The sequence below is a fragment of the Antennarius striatus genome, chromosome 15, assembly GCF_040054535.1.
Source record: "Antennarius striatus isolate MH-2024 chromosome 15, ASM4005453v1, whole genome shotgun sequence".
Lineage (NCBI taxonomy): Eukaryota > Metazoa > Chordata > Actinopteri > Lophiiformes > Antennariidae > Antennarius > Antennarius striatus.
This window is the reverse complement of record NC_090790.1, coordinates 3,059,748-3,080,000: the sequence shown is the minus strand read 5'-3', so window position 1 is coordinate 3,080,000 and position 20,253 is coordinate 3,059,748. Positions and strand designations below refer to the sequence as shown.

Below are 20,253 nucleotides of genomic sequence, written 5' to 3'. Positions count from 1 at the left end.
CACACACAGGACATAATCACTGTTTCACACTGAGCATACAGGGAGTTTCATTGTATTTGTGTTTGTGAAGGTTTCTCTTGGGCCTCACCATTATTACTTCTTATTTTCACATGAATGAAGACCAATGGAATGAAAATTAAATGGAAGAGTTGACCCAAATCTTCAAATCCAGTCTACTGATGGATTTAAGTCAGTAAACTGTTGTTTTGGAAATGAAACTACAGTATTTTCCGCACTATAAGGCGCACTGGACTATAAGGCACACCCTCAATAATTTGTTTGTTTTATAATTTATTTCATATATAAGGCGCATCGGATTATAAGGCGCACACAATAAAAAATAAATAAAATTTATTTGATAAACTGCGGCGGCTGTAGTTGTGCAATCCGTCCACTAGATAGAGCTGCGCTGCTCAGGCAGTCATGATTGCATTCCTGACTTCCTGACTACCTTTGGATGGCCCCTATTGTTATGTCAATAAGCCATTCTGAGCCTCATCAAGGAAACCTGATCACTTGATCACTTTGCCATCTTAGAAAGAAGTCAACATGCATATTAAAAGGGGCGGCACTGGCTCAGTGGTAAAGCAGGCGGTAGAGCGGATCGTCCTATGACGATCAGCGGTTCGATTCCCGCTCCCGCCCAAAAAAAAAAAAAAAATACCCGGAGGTGAGCTGACAGTGGGAGGTGTCAGCCCACCTCTGGAGCACTGCCGAGGCGCCCCTGAGCAAGGTGCCGTCCCCTTTACAAATTGCTCATTTAAGGCACACCAAGATGGAGCTGCCTGCCACTCTACCTCCCTTGCATGCCTACAGGCCCCCTTGTGTATGTGTGTGTGTTACAGGGGCCTGTACACACCAATATATATATGCATGTGTTTGAATCATTAGCTAGAGTGTGCATTCTTAATTTCCCTCCGGGGATCAAAACAGTATATTAAAATTAAATTTAAAAAATTAAAATTAAATTAGAAACCTGACATTAAAAACTGGTTAAATTCATTATGAGTGCAGTCAGTGCGAACAGAGCGGATTATTTCCTGATCTGAAGTTCGAAGCAGATATTTAAGCTCCGACATTCGTCTTTGTTTATTAATTAAATATTGTTTCGATCAATCGGTAGTCCAGTCGGAGGTGAGGTGGAGCTATTTGCTGCTGTGTGTCCTAAACAATTTTTTAACTAGTTTTTAATGTCAGGCTGCTAATTTACTGGCAAATGTGCCGCTGTTTTACTCCTAGAACTGACTTCAACGTCGGTGTCTCACCGCCGTGGATCTCAACGCACGTTGCTGCAGACAGAATACACAAGCCTGAATGCCCCCCTCCGCTGACCCCCCAGAGCTATCAACTACATTTGTAAATCAATTGCAGCACACCCTTTGGCACCTTTGTCTAGCAGTGACTTTGCTCTTGAAATTTCAGAAATGGCCGGAAGTTTAGCTTTGAGGGTCTTTCATTCACCTTTATGCCAGTTTCTCCGTGTGTTTCCACAGACTAATAGAATGGACCGTCACTAGATTCCAGCACAATGGCATTTTAAGACCAATTCAGTTTAAAGTGGGTTATTTCCAACGCCAAATAGTTAGGAAATACTGAGATCAGTCAGTCAAACTTTATTAATAGAATTGTTGAAAGTTCCTTATGTTTTGCTACGTAATCACCGGTGCTCCTACAGTCTGCTCTACCGCCTGAGAGCAGCTCAGTCAGAGTCGGGACTTTGGTGACACCCCTTGACTACTGTTGTTAGGGGGCGTGGGCCCGAGTGCCTTGTGAGGGGGCTCCTCTGGTGGCGGAGTGAGGCATGACTGGCGGCCAGACTGCCGTTTTTTTTTCAGCAATCATGTTTTTAACCAATATTAATATGAATATTAATCCATACATAAGACGAATGTAGCCGCAAGAGGACACAAGCCAGTGTCTTATTGTGCCGGTCCCAAGCCCGGATAAATACAGAGGGTTGCGTCAGGAAGGGCATCCGGCGTAAAACTTTTGCCAAATCAAAGATGCGAATCAAACCTATGACTTCCATACCGAATCGGTCGAGGCCCGGGTTAACAACGACCGCCATCGGCGCTGTTGACCTACAGGGCGCCAGTGGAAATTGGATTACTGTTGGTCGAAGAAGGAGAGGAGGAAAGTGCGTTCGCTCGAAGAAAGAGAAGAGGAACACCAAGAGTATAGGACTAAGAGAAGGGATGTTGAATGTTGGAACTATGACAGGAAAAGGTAGAGAGTTGGTTGACATGATGCAGAGAAGGAAGGTAGACATACTGTGTGTACAGGAGACCAGGTGGAAAGGTAGCAAGGCTAGAAGTTTAGGAGCAGGGTTCAAGTTGTTCTTTCATGGTATAGATGGGAAGAGAAATGGAGTAGGAGTTATCGTGAAGGAGGAGTTTGTTAGGAATGTCCTGGAGGTAAAAAGAGTGTCGGATAGAGTGATGAGTCTGAAGCTAGAAATAGAAGGTGTGATGTTCAATGTCGTTAGCGGGTATGCTCCACAGGTAGGATGTGAGCTGGAGGAGAAGAATAAATTCTGGTCGGACTTTGATGAAGTGATGCAGAGTATGCCTAGAAGTGAGAGAGTTGTCATTGGAGCAGACTTCAATGGACATGTTGGTGCAGGAAACAGAGGTGATGAGGATGTGATGGGCAGGTTTGGTATCCATGAGAGGAACACAGAAGGTAGTTGATAGATGGTAGTTGACTTTGCAAAAAGGATGGAAATGGCTGTACTGAATACTTTCTTCCAGAAGAGGCAGGAACATAGAGTGACCTATAAGAGTGGAGGTAGGAGCACACAGGTAGACTACATCTTGTGTAGACGGTGTAACTTGAAGGAGATCAGTGACTGTAAAGTAGTGGTAGGTGAGAGTGTAGCCAAACAGCATAGGATGGTGGTGTGTAGGAAGACTCTGGTGGTGAGGAAGATGAAGAGGACAAAGGCAGAGCAGAGAACGAAATGGTGGAAGCTGAAAAAGGAAGAGTGTTGCATGACTTTTAGGAAGGAGTTAAGACAGGCTCTGGGTGGTCAGGGAGTGCTTCCAGGTGACTGGACAACTACAGCTAATGTGATCAGGGAGACAGGTAGGAGAGTACTTGGTGTGTCATCTGGAAAGAAAGTAGATAAGGAGACTTGGTGGTGGAATGAGGAGGTACAGGTGTGTATACAGAGAAAGAGGTTAGCTAAGAAGAAGTGGGACACTGAGAGGACTGAGGAGAGTAAACAGGAGTACAGGGAGATGCAGCGTAAGGTGAAGGTAGAGGTAGCAAAGGCCAAACAAGAAGCTTATGATGACTTGTATGCTAGGTTGGACAGTAAGGAGGGAGAGACTGACTATTGACAGGTGCCAGTAGTGTGATGGGAAGATGGAAAGAGTACTTTGAAGAGTTGATGAACGTGGAAAATGAGAGAGAACAAAGACTAGAAGAGGTGACTGTTGTGGACCAGGATGTAGCAAAGATTAGTCAGGATGAAGTGAGGAGGGCACTGAAGAGGATGAAGAGTGGAAAGGCAGTTGGTCCTGATGATATACCTGTAGAGGTATGGAAGTGTCTAGGAGAGGTGGCAGTAGAGTTTCTGACTGGGTTGTTCAACAGGATCTTAGATAGTGAGAAGATGCCTGAGGAATGGAGGAGAAGTGTGCTGGTGCCCATTTTTAAGAACAAGGGAGATTTGCAGAGTTGTGACAACTACAGAGGAATAAAGTTGATGAGCCATACGATGAAGTTGCGCCGCTGGTGTAGTGGTATCATGCAAGATTCCCATTCTTGCGACCCGGGTTCGATTCCCGGGCGGCGCACCTCCTTTTAGATCTGGAGAAAGCTTATGACAGGGTGCCCAGAGAGGAACTGTGGTATTGTATGAGGAAGTCTGGAGTGGCAGAGAAGTATGTTAGAACGGTGCAGGACATGTATGAAGACTGTAAGACAGTGGTGAGGTGTGCTGTAGGTGTGACAGAGGAGTTCAAGGTGGAGGTGGGACTGCATCAGGGATCAGCTCTGAGCCCCTTCTTGTTTGCCATGGTGATGGACAGGCTGACAGACGAGGTTAGACAGGAATCTCCATGGACTATGATGTTTGCAGATGACATTGTGATCTGTAGTGAGAACAGGGAACAGGTGGAGGAGAAGCTAGAGAAGTGGAGGTTTGTCCTGGAAAGGAGAGGAATGAAGGTTAGCCGCAGTAAGACAGAGTACATGTGTGTGAATGAGAGGGACCCAAGTGGAAGAGTGAGGTTAGAGGGAGAAGAGATCAAGAAGGTGGAGGATTTTAAGTACTTAGGCTCAACAGTCCAGAGCAATGGAGAGTGTGGAAAAGAGGTGAAGAAGCGTGTCCAGGCAGGATGGAACGGGTGGAGGAAAGTGTCAGGTGTGATGTGTGATAGAAGAGTTTCAGCTAAAATGAAGGGAAAGGTGTACAAAACTGTGGTGAGACCAGCGATGTTGTTTGGTCTAGAGACAATGTCACTGAGGAAAAGACAGGAGACAGAGCTGGAGGTAGCAGAGATGAAGATGCTGAGGTTCTCTCTGGGAGTGACCAGGAAGGATAGGATCAGGAATGAGTATATCAGAGGGACAGCACATGTTAGAGGTTTTGGAGATAAAGTCAGAGAGGCCAGACTGAGATGGTTTGGACATGTCCAGAGGAGAGATAGTGAATATATTGGTAGAAGGATGCTGAGTTTTGAACTGCCAGGCAGGAGGCCTAGAGGAAGACCAAAGAGGAGGTTTATGGATGTAATGAGGGAAGACATGAAGGTAGTTGGTGTGAGAGAAGAGGATTCAAAGGACAGGGCTAGATGGAGGAAATTGATTCGCTGTGGCGACCCCTGAAGGGAAAAGCCGAAAGGAAAAGAAGAAGAAGAAGAAGAAGCCATACGATGAAGTTATGGGAAAGAGTAGTGGAAGCTAGACTAAGGGCAGAAGTGAACATTTGTGAGCAACAGTATGGTTTCATACCAAAAAAGAGTACTACAGATGCAGTATTTGCTTTGAGAATGTTGATAGAGAAGTACAGAGAAGGCCAGAGGGAGCTCCATTGTGTTTTTGTAGATCTGGAGAAAGCTTATGACAGGGTGCCCAGAGAGGAACTGTGGTATTGTATGAGGAAGTCTGGAGTGGCAGAGAAGTATTTTAGAGCAGTGCAGGACATGTATGAGGACTGTAAGACAGTGGTGAGGTGTGCTGTAGGTGTGACAGAGGAGTTCAAGGTGGAGGTGGGACTGCATCAGGGATCAGCTCTGAGCCCCTTCTTGTTCGCTATGGTGATGGACAGGCTGACAGACGAGGTTAGACAGGAATCTCCATGGACTATGTTTGCAGATGACATTGTCATCTGTAGTGAGAGCAGGGAACAGGTGGAGGAGAAGCTAGAGAGGTGGAGGTTTGTCCTGGAAAGGAGAGGAATGAAGGTTAGCCACAGTAAGACAGAGTACATGAGTGTGAATGAGAGGGACCCAAGTGGAAGAGTGAGGTTACAGGGAGAAGAGATCAAGAAGGTGGAGGATTTTAAGTACTTAGGCTCAACAGTCCAGAGCAATGGAGAGTGTGGAAAAGAGATGAAGAAGCGTGTACAGGCAGGATGGTACGGGTGGAGAAAAGTGTCAGGTGTGATGTGTGATAGAAGAGTTTCAGCTAAAATGAAAGGAAAGGTGTACAAAACTGTGGTGAGACCAGCGATGCTATTTGGTCTAGAGACAGTGTCACTGAGGAAAAGACAGGAGACAGAGCTAGAGGTAGCAGAGATGAAGATGCTGAGGTTCTCTCTGGGAGTGACCAGGAAGGATAGGATCAGGAATGAGTACATCAGAGGGACAGCACATGTTAGAGGTTTTGGAGATAAAGCCAGAGAGGCCAGACTGAGATGGTTTGGACATGTCCAGAGGAGAGATAGTGAATATATTGGTAGAAGGATGTTGAGTTTTGAACTGCCAGGCAGGAGGCCTAGAGGAAGACCAAAGAGGAGGTTTATGGATGTAATGAGGGAAGACATGAAGGTAGTTGGTGTGAGAGAAGAGGATTCAAAGGACAGGGTTAGATGGAGGCAATTGATTCGCTGTGGCGACCCCTGAAGGGAAAAGCCGAAAGGAAAAGAAGAAGAAGAATCCATATATAAGACGCACCGGATTATAAGGCACAGTACGGGTTTATGAGAAAATTTTAGGCTTTTAGGTGCGCCGTATAGTGCGGAAAATACGGTAATCTACAGGTCTGTTTCTCTGAGTTTGAAGATAATCAAGGATATTTGTGCTGAGATAAGCTTTATATAAGTTATTTTTATACTATTGTTACGGCCGTAGCTCATCTGTTTGTATTGTGTGTCCCTCTGCGGCCCTGCCTCTGAGCTGCTGGCATTGCACTGCTCTGCTCCCGGATGCTCTGCCCTCCATCAGTGCCAGGTGTGGTGCCTCTGGGACTCCTGGCCAACCCATCTCCTAATTGGTGTGCCGTCTTCCTTAATAGGCCCAAGCCCTGCCTCGTCACCTGGAATGGACTGCTTAAAAGCTCTGCATAGCCATTCAGTCAGGGCGACTGTCTGACTGTGGCAGCACGCCTTTGAGAGCTCATCGAACTGTGACCTTGTGATTTGTGACCTTGTGATTCAGACTTTGTGAGTTTTGGATTAGTGTACACCCTCATTTAAGATCTGGTTGTGTTTTTGTTCCATTTTGTAAATTTGTGTTAGGGAAGTTTGCATTTTTGAATCTCCTAAAGAGTCCTAAATTGACAGTGTATATATATATATATATATATATATATATATATATATATATATATATTGTATAAAAATAACATCTTAAAATATATATTTAAGACGCAGGCCAGTTTAAACTAATTTTATCAGACAGACATCCCTTCATATAAAAGCGGCTTTCCTTTACATCATAGATTAAATTATCAAGTCTGCATTATTGCTGCCCATGAACTCATCACACCCAACTAAAATGAAACCAAAAGACACAGTGTATGAAAACTCACTGTGTGGGTGAATGAAAGGTCCACTTTCCAGATGGCTCCACTTGAATCCTACAAGAACACGTATTTTACAAATCAAGGTTTGAGCTTTGGTGGAGGCCGGGCTACATTAGGAATCAAAAATGATCTCTAACCTGAGCGAACCACATGGTGGAGTCTGGCTGGGAGCTCCTCACCATAGAGCAGATACAGACATTACGTCCTACTAACTTCTCATTCATGGGGTCAAGTTCATACTTGCTGCCACCAGTTGCAAAGTCGATACTGTCAATGTCCCAGACCTGTAGGGGACAAGGAGTGGTAGCAAAGAGATATTGAGCAGGTTGAATCTTATTACAGAGAGCCTCTCTGGGAACCATCACCCCATGCTGCAGATGATGCAGAATGCTGAGAAGAATCAAAACCTCCTTGAAACTTAAACTACAATGACATTCAGAGAATACACTTCCTCCAATGTCGAACAATCCCTTTGATACACCAGATCTGGTTCCAGGCACAAACAACCCTCTAACCCAGGGGTCTCCAAACTTTTTCCTGTAAGGGCCTCATAACTTTTTCCTTCTCTGGTGGGGGGCCAGGCTCAGTTTGTAACAGTAAAACTGACAATCACAGGGGTGCTTAAATGTAAACATTTATTGTCTTCCAGAACCAAATATTAATAACCCTTTCTGGTTATGATGTCATGTGGGAGGGCGGCATAGAAGTCAATGAGACTGACGGGCTTGAATGTGTCTTTCAAAACATCACAGTTCTGTAACTCGGCCAACTCAAACTGATCAGAAGGCTGGGCTTCATTGATGTCGGCAACAAAGGGGTTCTGGGAAAAGACGGATTTTTTTAAAATTAGCATGTAGTTCACAGAATCACACACAGAACTCCACCTTCAGCATTTCCAGTGCTTTCACACACCTTTCAGCTGGAACAGGACTGCTGGGTTTCTTGCAAAGGTGTTAGGTAGCAGGGAGTTGGATGAAGTTGTGCTTTTTCACTTGTTCCAAACCAGCACTAGTTTCACCTCAAATGTTTTTATGTGTGGAATACATGTAGCAAATGAGTTTCCTCTGGCCTCGTAGCTGCAAGTTCAGGCTGTTCAGCATTTCTGACACGTCTGTTAAAAATGCAAGTTTCTTTTCCCATTCTGGATCGATCAGATCCGGAACCGATTTGTTGGGGGGCATTTTTCTTGTACTGTTCAAGGGGCCGTGCCAAATGCGGAGGTGGGCCGCATCCGGCCCAGGTTTGGGGACCACTGCTCTAACCCAAAGGTTCCACAAGTGGGTTTGTGAGAACATTACGAGGGGTTCTAAAATTGTTAAAATAATAAAATAAAATATTGACACTGTACTGTAATGATAATAATAATAATAATAATAATAATAATAATAATAATAATAATAATAATAACTTCTTTTTTTTAAACAGACACAGATTAGAACTTTAGGTACTTATCATCAGAACCTTTCCAATTAGGAAGCTGATGCCAACTTCCACCATACATTAATATACCAGATGTACAAACAAAGAGACTTCAGTCTGTTGGCTCAAATAAAGGCTACATTTTAAAATGCATTGGCATTTTCCTGTTTGAAAACTGAAGCATCACATTCAGCTGCATATTGCTGAACCCTGTTTCAACTTGGCTTCATAGGAGCAACGAAAAAAAATGAAAATATTGTCTCTTGCTATTAGAACTTGATAATGACATTAATGATGAGGAGATGTTACAGCAGGTGTCTCACCCTGATCATTCCATCAGAACCAAAAGTCATCATCTGTCCTTCTTCCAAGAAAAAGGGATGGGAGGTCCCTTTGTGGCACCTCTGACCGTTCGTACGACCGATCTCCATCCTGATGGTGCTGTGTTCCCAAAGCAGCAAGTTCCCCCAGCTTGAACCAGACACCACCTAACAGGAGAGAGAAGGAGGAGGGAGGACATAGACGTACTCTTGAATCTCATACCTGAGTATTTTTTGATTAAGTCAAGTAAAATGACTTGGGAATAAAAGTTCTGGAGCTTTGAGCCAAACGGTCTTTATCAATGAGAAATAATAAAAAAGGAAATTTAAACAACATTGACAACAGGAAAATTCCATATTTTGATCATGTGACATTCACACAGTGTAGAAGAAAAGATCCAACGTGATATCACCAGTGTGGGAATTTTTATAGGCTTGGGATTTATTCTAAAACAAATCAGTAGTTTTGATGGTGTCTGACAAACAGTCACAGCTTGCAACGTTCTTTGTCTTTTTTGCTGTCTTCCACTGGTTCCAGATGCCACTGGGATGTTTCAGGCAACCTGAGGATCTACCTATCCCTGTCTTTTAACCAGCAAGGCACATCCTCGGTTATGTACCTCATACAAGTTAATGCAACATACAGTATGTATGAGTTATTGAGGTTACAGACATCATCCCCATAGGAGGATGATGATGATGATGATGATGATGATGATGATGATGATGATGATGATGATGATGGTAACAGGTTGATTTTTCGGTTGTCCCTGTCAGGTTAATTTTCTAGCAACATTGTCAGGTCAAATCCCTGCTGAACTAATGACACCAACTTCATATGTGTTTTGTTTTCATCAAGAACAGAATCCTTAACACAAATCCTGACCTTTCCACCAGGAAGCTCCATGAAACCCTCAATATCAGTTGGGTCAGTTGCTCCAAAACGTCCAATATAGCCTAGCAATTTGAGACCTGTCCATGTGTTGGCCATTTCCCAGAACCTGTCAGTGAGGAGAGAAAATATTGTCATCCATATCTGAAAACTGATCACAGAAACAATAGTTCTTGAGGAAGTTCTCCTGGTTAAGAAACAGTCGGACACATGCATCACATCATTTAGCTGTATTTTCAGATGGTCACTGGGTTCTTTACTTGATGTGTCCAAATCCTGATGATGTCAGAAGTTCTGGGTTGTGGGGGGAGAACCTCACTTTGAAGACTTCCTGAGATATGGCCTTGGCTCTCAGTGTCACCTGCTCCTGCCTCCAATCCCACACTGTCAGCATGTAGTCGGGGGAGTTCCCCACACTGGCCAGCAGACTCCCGTCTTTGTTGAAATCCACAGAGCTGTAGGCCTTCTCTGTACCGTCTGCAGAGATGAAGTTCAAAACATGATCATCAACGAAACGATAACATAGAAACTGAAACGGGTGCTGAAGTCAGTTTATCTCAGTCTTATTTACCACGGAGGATGCGATAGGGTCGCAGTGAAGGATACTCATAGATGATGATGTTGGGACGGTTTCCCTTCTCTGCTACAGCAAAGTACTTCTTGGTTAGGTGAACCTGGACACAAACAAGACCAGATAAAACGAAAGAGGCAGAATGTTTTTAAAACGTGGCTCTAAATGTTTGTTAAAACAATAATTCAAGCCAATCTAAATGGCTACATTCTTGTTTGGAAGGAGAAGCAGGAGGATATAAAATACTTAAATCTCTCTGATTTGTCTGAAACAATGACTTCAGATCTATCAGGATCTATAACTGTAAGATCTCACACCTCTAATATGAAAATCAGATATACGGTCAGACAGGGATCACAGAACATCCCCTAAGAATATTCATACCAGTCATATCCAATACGCCTGTTTGAACTAAAATGAAAGATCATTCATTCTAAAACCTTCTACTTATCATGTTTCTTGAATCAGAATCACACAAGAAAGAGAATGGCATCTAAGGTAAAATAAAGTATTAATGGCCCATAAATAAGTTAGGAAATTTATCTGATTAATCGTCACATCAGCTGCAAACATTCCTGAGCCTCAGAGGGACTCGTCACTCCTGGCCTGCAGTTTATCTGCCTTCTCACCGTGATGGAGCCAATTCCTCCTCCACCGCTGGAACGGAGATATCTCTGCTTTTTGGTGGATAAGTCCAGCAGGACAAGCAGGTTTCCAGCTATAAAGATCAGCGTCCTGTCATCCAGCAGCTGCAGGTTCCCCCTGAGCCCACTGTCGTAACCAAAGGAATGGCTGAAAGCAGGACAAGGTAGAAGGAAAGATCAGGTTCAACTTAACTAAACAACATTTACATTAGATTTCGAAATATAAAAAGAGTTCCATAACTCAAAGTGAATTTTGTGACAGAGGTGAAATTCTGAATTTGTACAACTGCTGACCAAATAAACATCAAATCATCCTTGTGACTGATGTTTATCTACTTTTAACTGCTGTGTGTATGTGTTGAGAACATGACAAGTGTGGCATGAAAGACGTTTCTTATAAGAAGGTGAATCATCCTTATAGGATACCGTAGCTGCAGGAGGTTCTCTGAGATTTGCGAATTGGGTGTGATGTATGGTCTGGAGCAGAGCTCTTCATACTTGTAATGCACGTCTACAGAAAGTTCTGTGTTTGATTCCATCTCATTTTTCTTTTCCATACTTGTTTTCATTTAGACACCTGTGAAAGAGAAAATATTGGACAGTCAAAGAACTCATGTGTATTTCCCTTCAAATGTTATAAAGAGAGAACATAAACATTGTTTGTATCAGGAGTTGTAAATCTAAAATTTAAAAAAAGGAATAAAGATAAAAGAAATTACCAAACAGTAGACACTAAATATTAGTAAAAAAACCAAAACAATTGCGTAATGAAGAAGATGATTTTCTGACACTAATAAATGCAGAAACTAACATACACAAAAGTACCTAAAGTACTACAGAGTGAAGTACAGTGGCACCACCTGGGTTTCTCTGTGGCGTATACAAAACTATGTTACACATTAACTGATATCCAGACTGCTATGACACTGTATTCAAAACTTTAGTGTCCACTAATCTCCGGTGGGCTCCCCACCTGAGGAAACCATAGGGAATGGGTGTGATGTGGATTGGGTGGTAGTCAACAGTGTGGGGCTTGACAACCGAACCCAATAAAGAGACTGGCTCTTGGGAGATATAATGTCATCCCATTAGGGGGAAGGAGCAGGAGGTTGTGAAAGAGGTTGAAAGGTACGGACTAGATATAGTCATGACTGCCTCCCCCCACAGCTTGGGCTCTAGAACCCGAAACCTTTAGTAGGGCTGGACTCTTCACTTATAGTGTTGCCCAGGGTGAGAGCCGGTGGGCTTGTCTATACGTGCTTATAACCCCACAGTTCTGTCGAGAGGGTCGTGTCCCTGCTCCTTCAGGTCAGGGACAAGTGCCTCATTTTTATTTTGGCTTTTGGGCCGAACGGTAGTGTAGCATACCTGGCCTTCATGGAGTCCCTGGGAGGGGTACTGAATAGTGCTCCAACTGGGGACTCCATTGTTCTTCTTGGGGACTTCAATGCCCCACGTGGACAATGAGGGTGAGACCTGGAAACTGTTGATAAGGATGAATGGCCTCCCTGATCTGAATATGAATGCTGTTATGTTATTGCACTCCTGTGTCACAGTTTATTCATAATATAACCTTGTTTGAGCACAAGGATGTCCATAAGTGCATGTGGCAACAGAACACCCTAGGCCGAACATGGCCATTATTGTCGTATCATCAGACCTCCAACTGCATGTCTTGGACACACAGGTGAAGCAAGGGGCAGAGTTGTAAATCTATCACCACCTGGGGGTGAGTTGGATCCGCTGGAGGCTGGACAGACTCAGCAAGCCCAAATGTGTCTTGAGGATGTGGACGAACCCTCAGTTTTGCTGCTGGGATTATTGCCTCCGAGACTCGGCTCCAGATTAAGCGATTGAAGATTGACGGATGATAACCATTGCTGGTTTAAGTTAAAACATCTGGCTTTTTTAGGTTTTAATTCTCCCTCTAATTGGAGCCCCAACTACTGTTACTGTCACAACCATTATTGAGGCCTCATAGGAATAAAAATGTAAAATATGAATTTTAGGGAATCTCTCTACCTTCAGCATGTTCCAATGAGGATGTCTGTGTTTCCAACCGGATCAAAATGACGTCAAGTTTTAGGTAACGTCTGTTCGATAAAAGAAAAAAAAGGAAATTAAACGTTTCAGTTGTTCCGTAAAAAGCTGACACGGCACTATTTTGTCTTAACTTTGACTCTCAGCTAACAACCGTTACATTTATTATTACAGCGGCAATTTTCTGACTCACCAAGTTCTCTGATGTTTGAGACCGTTGCCTAGAGACAGGTAACTCCGCTGCAAAGCCTGCTGGTTAATGTAGTTTTCACCAGAACTGTCGCGCGGCATCGCGAGATCAATAAGTAATTATCATAGTACTGTTCTACTATGGTGAGTGCTGGAGACTACAGACAGGAGAAACCCCCGACTAAAGAACTCAATTTCTGTTGAACTCCGTTGCGCTGATTTGTTTATAGCACAAATATTTTCGAACAAAAATGTAAACACACATAAAAGTTAATATTCCATTACTTGTTTAAAGAAGAGCTTTAGCATCAACAGACGTTTTACGGCAGTGAAGGACTGGTTTGATTGGACGTTTTTGTGCCGTAAACCGAATCAGTGACAGGGCGCCTGGATGACGTGTGAAATGTAAATAGTACCAATAAAATGTAATTATGTTGATATTGTTCTCGTTTTTAATGATTATTAAATGGAGCATAGTTATATAATGGTATGGTATTGTTCTGGCCCTGTATTTAGTGAGTCGTTTTGAGCTACTGTAGTTTGTCCCTGCAAGCTTCCGTAGTTGTAGTTCGTCCCTGCAAGCTTCCGTAGTTGTAGTTCGGCAAGTAACGACAGTTGTCTGCACTCTTCGTTCCTTTTTCTGTCGTACCAGGAAGGTTCATATTTCTGTGAGTAAATTTATATATTGTTCGAGTGATTTTACTGGTTTTGGTGTTGCATTTTGGTTTGCTGTGTGCATGTTAGAGTTGGTCGCGCTACCGATGCTAGCGCGCTAGCCTGTTAATAGTACTTTTCATATCGTGTTAGCATTGAGCTAGCCGCTTTTTGTTGGACTGTGGAGGTGGTGACAACTCTAGTTTATATGGATACGTCTTGTGTTTATGAATGTATGGGAATCGGGGTTTGGCATGCTGTTTCTGTATGTCTCTCAGTTACACAGCGCTTTTAAAATATAAAATATCAAACCTGTCTGAAGACTGATCTTTTTTGGGGAAACTGCTCAACTATCTGCCAAGCTAGATGTCAGCTATATTCCTGCGAGGGCTGAATAGATATATACACAGTATTAAATCACTATTTATAAAATTATTTATGTAATGTGATAAGCTAACTAGCTTCTGAAAAAGTAACAAATCGTTTAAGTAAACATGTTATTACTCTGTAATATCATTCTTCGTAGGCAACTGTTGACACATTTGACTCAGGGATTGCAATACTCAGAGGATAAACTACAAACATTTTCTTTTCCAGGGCTCTCATCATTGTGATCGAATTGCAAAGTAGCAGAAGGCACGTCCTGCAGCTGATAGCCTGAACACCTTCCACCAGCAGCAAAGTGAACTCTTGAAAGACATCTTGTGGGGTGACTGTCACCCCACAAGATGATTTTGATTTAGGAATTTTTGAGTTCTCCAGAGTATGGATACACTTCTGGCTAACTCTATTTGCAGTTGTCTTAGGTGAGGTTTCCAATTTAGCATCTCGTCAATAATCACTCCTAGCATTTTAAATTCATTAACCCGTTCAATATTTATATCATTCACCCTAATATTAATTTTGTGTTTGCAGCTTTTCTTCCCAAATAAAATGTACTTAGTTTTTGTTAGATTCAAGGAGAATTTGTTTATATCAAACCATAATTGCATCTTGGCTAATTCCTCATTGACTGTTTGGGCTAGTTCATTTATATCATGTCCTTTGCAAAGGATGGTTGTATCATCCGCAAAAAGTATCATTTTAAGTACCTTTGAGACCTTACATAAATCATTTATGTAGAGTATAAATAATTTTGGACCCAACACTGACCCCTGTGGCACCCCACACACAATGTCTAATGTTTTTGATATTGTCCCGCCCAGAGTAACATATTGAGACCTCTCACGTAAATAACTCTTTATCCAATTTAGTACTGTACCCCTAAATCCAAATCGTTCTATTTTCTCACTTAAAATTTTTGTGATCAATTGTGTCAAAAGCTTTTTTAAGGTCAATAAAGATTCCTATGGAGTACATCTTTTGATCTATGTCATCAGTAATGAGTTCTATTGTTTCTGTCAGCGCTAACGCAGTGGAATGCTCCTTTCTGAAGCCGTACTGACTTCAGTCAAGGAGATTGTGCTTTGTTATAAATTTGTCCAGTCTGTTGTTGAACAGTTTCTCGAGGATTTTTGATAACTGTGGTAGTATTGAAACAGGTCTGTAGTTTGTAAATTCACAAGCATCCCCAAGCCAAGCTTCTGAAGGACGATCATCGAACAATCAAGCGTTTCACTCAAAATAGTCAACAGGGTCGCAAGAAGCGTGTGGAAAAACCAAGGCGCAAAATAACTGCCCATGAACTGAGAAAAGTCAAGCGTGCAGCTGCCAAGATGCCACTTGCCACCAATATTGCCATATTTCAGAGCTGTAACATCACTGGAGTGCCCAAAAGCACAAGGTGTGCAATACTTAGAGACATAGCAAAGGTAAGAGGCTGAAAAAACCCCACCACTGAACAAGACACACAAGCTGAAATGTCAAGACTGCGCCAAGAAATATGTCAAGACTGATTTTTCTAAGGTTTTATGGACTGATGAATTGAGAGTGATTCTTGATGGGCCAGATGGATGGGCCCGTGGCTGGATTGGTAAAGGGCAGAGAGCTCCAATCCGACTCAGACGCCAGCAAGGTGGAGGCTGGGTACTGGTATGGGCTGGTATCATCAAAGATGAGCTTGTTGGGCCGTTTCGGGTTGAGGATGGAGTCAAGCTTAACTCCCAGTCCTACTGCCAGTTTCTGGAAGACACCTTCTTCAAGCAGTGGTACAGGAAGAATTCCGCATCCGTCAAGAAAAACATGATTTTCATGCAGACCAATGCTCCATCACGCATTCAAGGACTCTACAGCATGGCTGGCAAGAAAGGGTCTAAAAGAAGAAAAACTAATGACATGGCCTCCTTGTTCACCTGATCTGAACCCCATAGAGAACCTGTGGTCCCTCATAAAATGTGAGATTTACAAGGAGGAAAAACAGTACACCTCTCTGAACAGTGTCTGGGAGGCTGTGGTTGCTGCTGCACACAATGTTGATCGTGAACAGATCAAAACACTTACAGAATCCATGTATGGCAGGCTTTTGAGTGTCCTTGCAAAGAAAGGTGGCTATGTTGGTCACTGATTTGTTTTGTTTTAGAATTTCAGAATTGTATATTTGTGAATGTCAAGCTGTTATATTGGTTTCACTGGTGAAAATAATAATTTAAATGGATATATATTGGTTTTGTTTATAGTTGTCTAATAATAATGCACAGTAATAGTCACTTGCACACACAGATATCCTCCTAAAATAGCTTAAAACTAAAAAAAAAAGCCCCACTCCAACTTCCAAAAATATTCAGCTTTGATATTAATGAGTCTTTTTGGTTAATTAAGAAAATGGTTGTTGTTCAATAATAAAATCAATCCTCAAAAATACAACTTGCCTAATGATTCTGCTCTTCCTGTATGAACTTTTTTTCTTATTGATTGGGTAGCCTGGTGCATTGTAGGTAAGTGCTCATTGTCCTTCCTGTGAAGAGTCAGGTGGATGCAGAGAGAAGCACTGATCCATTTAATAAATACTTCACACTTCAACTGTAAAATACAGTGAGGACAGTAGTGTGGCCAGAAAAAATCCGAGCTGCTGGATCACCCAAAGGTTAGTCATCTTCCCTGTTATTAGTCTCATTTTAGCCTGAGGCGTTCCCAGGCCAGCCAACAGACATAGTACCTCCAGCGTGTCCTAGGTCTTCCTTGAGGTCTCCTCCTGGTAGGACATGCCCGGAACACCTCCCCAGACAGGCGTCCAGGAGGCATCAGCAACAGATGCCCAAGCCACCTCAGCTGGTTCCGTTGAGGCAGAGGAGGTCTGAGCTCCTCGCTGTTGGTTGAGCTCCTCACCCCATCTCCAAGGGTACACCCAGCCACTCTACGTAGGAAACTCATTTCAGCCGCTTTTATCCAGGATCTTGTCTTTTCAGTCATAACCCAAAGCTCATGACCATAGGTGAGAGTAAGAACAAGATTGACCGATAAATCGAGAGCGTCGTCTTTTGACTCAGCTCCTTCTTCACTACGACAGGCCTATACAGTGACCACATCACTGTGGAAGCTGCACCGATCTGTTTGTCAATCTCATGTTCCATCCTTACCTCACCCGTGAACAAGACCCCAAGATATTTAAACTCCTCCAATTGGGGCAAACACTCTCCACCGACCTGGAAAGGGCACACCACCCTTTTCCGGTCGAGAACCATGGCCTCAGATTTAGAGGTGCCAATCCTCATCCCATTCGCGTCACACTCTGCTGCTGTCCTAGTGCACGCTGAAGGTCCAGGATTGAAGAGGCCAACAGGACAACATTGTCTACAAAATGAAATCCTTTGTTCCCCAAACTGGACTCCCTCTGGATCCTGGTTGCGCCCAGAAATTCTGTCCATAAGGATTATGAACAGAACCGGTGATACAGGGTAGATCGACTGTAGGTCTAATCCTCCTCTCCAGTACCCTGAAGTAGACTTTACCCGAGAGGCTGAAGAGTTTGATCCCCCTTATAGTTGGAAAACACCTTCCGGTCCCCCTTTTTGAAAAGAGGGACCACCGCCCCGGTCTGCCAATCCAGAGGTACTGTCCCCGACTGCCATGTGATGTTACAGAGACGTGTCAACCATGACAGTCCCTGCACATACAGGGACTTGAGGGACTCTGGGCAAATATCATCCACCCCCGGTCCTTTGCCAACAAAGAGTTTAGGAACCACCTCGGTGATTTCAGCTTGGGTGATGGAGGAGTCCACCTCTGAGACCTCAGCCTCTGCTTCCTCTGTGTAAGACATGATAGGGGGATTGAAGAGATCCTCAAAGTATTGTTTCCACGGCCCGACAATATCCTCAGTCGAGGTCAGCAGCTTTCCGTCTCTACTGTAAAAAGTGTTGGCTGTGCACCACTTTTCCCTCCTGAGGCACCGAATGGTTTGCCAGAATTTCTTCGAGGCTGACCAATAGTTTTCCTCCATGGCCTCCCCAAACTCCCCCCAGACCCCAGTTTTTGCCTCTGCAACTACTCGAACTGCAGTACGCCTGGCCTGGTGCCATGTGCATTTATGGACATCCCTGTGGTTGAACAAGGTGTTTGTTATGGATAAACTGTGACTAGCGCAGAAGTCATATAACAAAACACCACTCGTGCTCAGATTGGGGAGGCTGTTCATCCCGATCACCCCTTCCCAGGTCTCACTGTCATTGCTCACGTGAGCGTTGAAGTCCTTAAGGAGAACAATGGAGTCCCCAGTCGGAGCACTATTCAATACCCCTCCCAGGGACTACAAAAAGGCTGGGTATTCTGTACTGCCATTTGGCCCGTAAGCCGAAATGGCAGTGAGACACCTATCCCCAACCCAAAGGCACGGGGCATGCCCCTGTCATTCACAGGGGTGAACTCCAACATATGATGTCGCGCTGTGGGTCTACAAGCAAGCCCTCACCAGCCCGTCGCCTCTCACCTTGGGCAACACCAGAAAAGTGGAGAGTCCAGCCCCTCTCAAGGGTTTGGTTTCCAGAGCCTGAGCTTTGGGTGGAGGTGAGCCCGACTATATGTAGTCGTTACTTCTCAGACTTCCTCACAAGCTGGTGAGGTGACATTCCATGCACTCGTCCCCTACGGTTTCCTCGGCGGGTGGTGAATCCACCGGAGGATGGGGCCACCTCATCCTTTCGGGCTGAGCCCGGCCGGGCCCCGTGGGCAGAGGCCCTACCACCAGGCGCTTGTGTTACCGGTCCCAAATACTGAGGGACGTAATAACAAATGAATGGTGGTTCTGTACGCCTTGCATCCTGAAAACACAGGAAAACGGTTACAGGAGTGAGAGAGACGAACCGGCCTTGTTGCATTTCCAGTATGTTCTTTTTATTTTGCAATTATTCACAACATTACAATAAACATTCATGTCCCTAATCTCTCCCTAACACAATAAAGTTCATGTCTCAATGTCCATTGTGTGGCTCTCATCTGTCCATGCTTCAACTCCAGGGCACAGTGTATTCCGTTCCATCTCACATCACAGTCTGTTTAAGATTTTCCCCTTAAAACTCAAAATAAACCAAAAATAAACATGAACCAGAGGGATTCAGATAGTACATTACTTTTGTCCCAAAAGCATATTTTTGGCATCTATGCTATTATCATGGCTACTATGATATATAGTGCTCCAAAGTCAATTTCACATTTACTGTACCAAAATCCACTGAAAGTTACTTACAGTAGTATAAGACTGGTATTAATCTAAAACAGTAAACTCATTGCATAGGGAATGTTAATGGACTCATATACAGTAAAACTAACACCTTTAAAACTGACGAAAATGCAGTTTCACCCTTCATACTGTAACTATTTATTCCTGAAAGGCGCACGAAACGAACAGTGCTTTTTATAAACAGAAAATAGCCATTCAAAAACACATGTATGGCTTGTTCAAGTAATTTCCATAATGCACCATAGTAAACAAAGATCCTATAGTATTAGTTTAATCATATCCCAACAGAAACACTGTTGGGATGTGCAGGGCCAAAAGAGGGAAAACTAAAATCTTGCCACACAATGTGCACATATGCAAATGAACTCTGCCTAATACGTAACAGGTAGGTGCCATTTTCTGAAACTCCCGCCAAGCGGTTTTGCTTGCTAGGCGGAGTTTTCTAGCTAATATCAAACTTACTTTTATACATTGAGAAACGCCACCGAAAGCATGTCAATAATGCTAAAAAATAATTAACTCTCAGGAGGTAGTCATTTTGTGATTGTCACAGTATACTAACCTGAAAATACAGGAAAACGGTCACAGGAGTGAGAGAGATGAACCACCCTTGTTGCATTTCCAGAATGTTCTGAAGAGAGGGACCGTTGTCCGTCACCTTGAGTCACCTGGGTGCAACGTGACGTGCACTTAGGTTCCGCCCTCCTGTTTCCCAGCTACCTGAGTTACTTTGTCTCAAAATAAAGACGATAATATCTGGGAGGACAGACGTTAATATAACAATGTTTCATCAATTAGAATTGTCGAAAATAAAGTGCTGACAAATCAGTAAAATAATATGTAAACATTAATCCCCAAAAATAAAAACAAACATGACCATATATTTTGAGTGTAACACACACTCCCCAACAAATAGAAGTGGCTCCTGACACCTGATC

The 20,253-nt window shown here is 43.4% G+C and overlaps 1 protein-coding gene and 1 non-coding gene across 2 annotated transcripts in view; one reads left to right on the top strand and one right to left on the bottom strand.

The window, feature by feature from the left end:
* LOC137608815 (cilia- and flagella-associated protein 44-like) overlaps positions 1-11,375 on the bottom strand; it is a 31,150-nt gene extending 19,775 nt beyond the window's left edge. Inside the window, exons 1-8 of the mRNA XM_068335394.1 lie at positions 11,245-11,375; positions 10,804-10,966; positions 10,175-10,277; positions 9,864-10,080; positions 9,598-9,712; positions 8,715-8,879; positions 7,110-7,256; positions 6,979-7,026 (exon numbers count right to left, since the gene is read on the bottom strand). Coding sequence (XP_068191495.1) covers positions 6,979-7,026; positions 7,110-7,256; positions 8,715-8,879; positions 9,598-9,712; positions 9,864-10,080; positions 10,175-10,277; positions 10,804-10,966; positions 11,245-11,375 — 1,089 coding nt within the window. The remainder of the gene's footprint in view (positions 1-6,978; positions 7,027-7,109; positions 7,257-8,714; positions 8,880-9,597; positions 9,713-9,863; positions 10,081-10,174; positions 10,278-10,803; positions 10,967-11,244) is intronic.
* trnag-ccc (transfer RNA glycine (anticodon CCC)) lies at positions 3,730-3,800 on the top strand. The gene has a single exon. It is a non-coding gene; the product is annotated as a tRNA-Gly (tRNA).
* Positions 11,376-20,253: the final 8,878 nt, after the last annotated feature.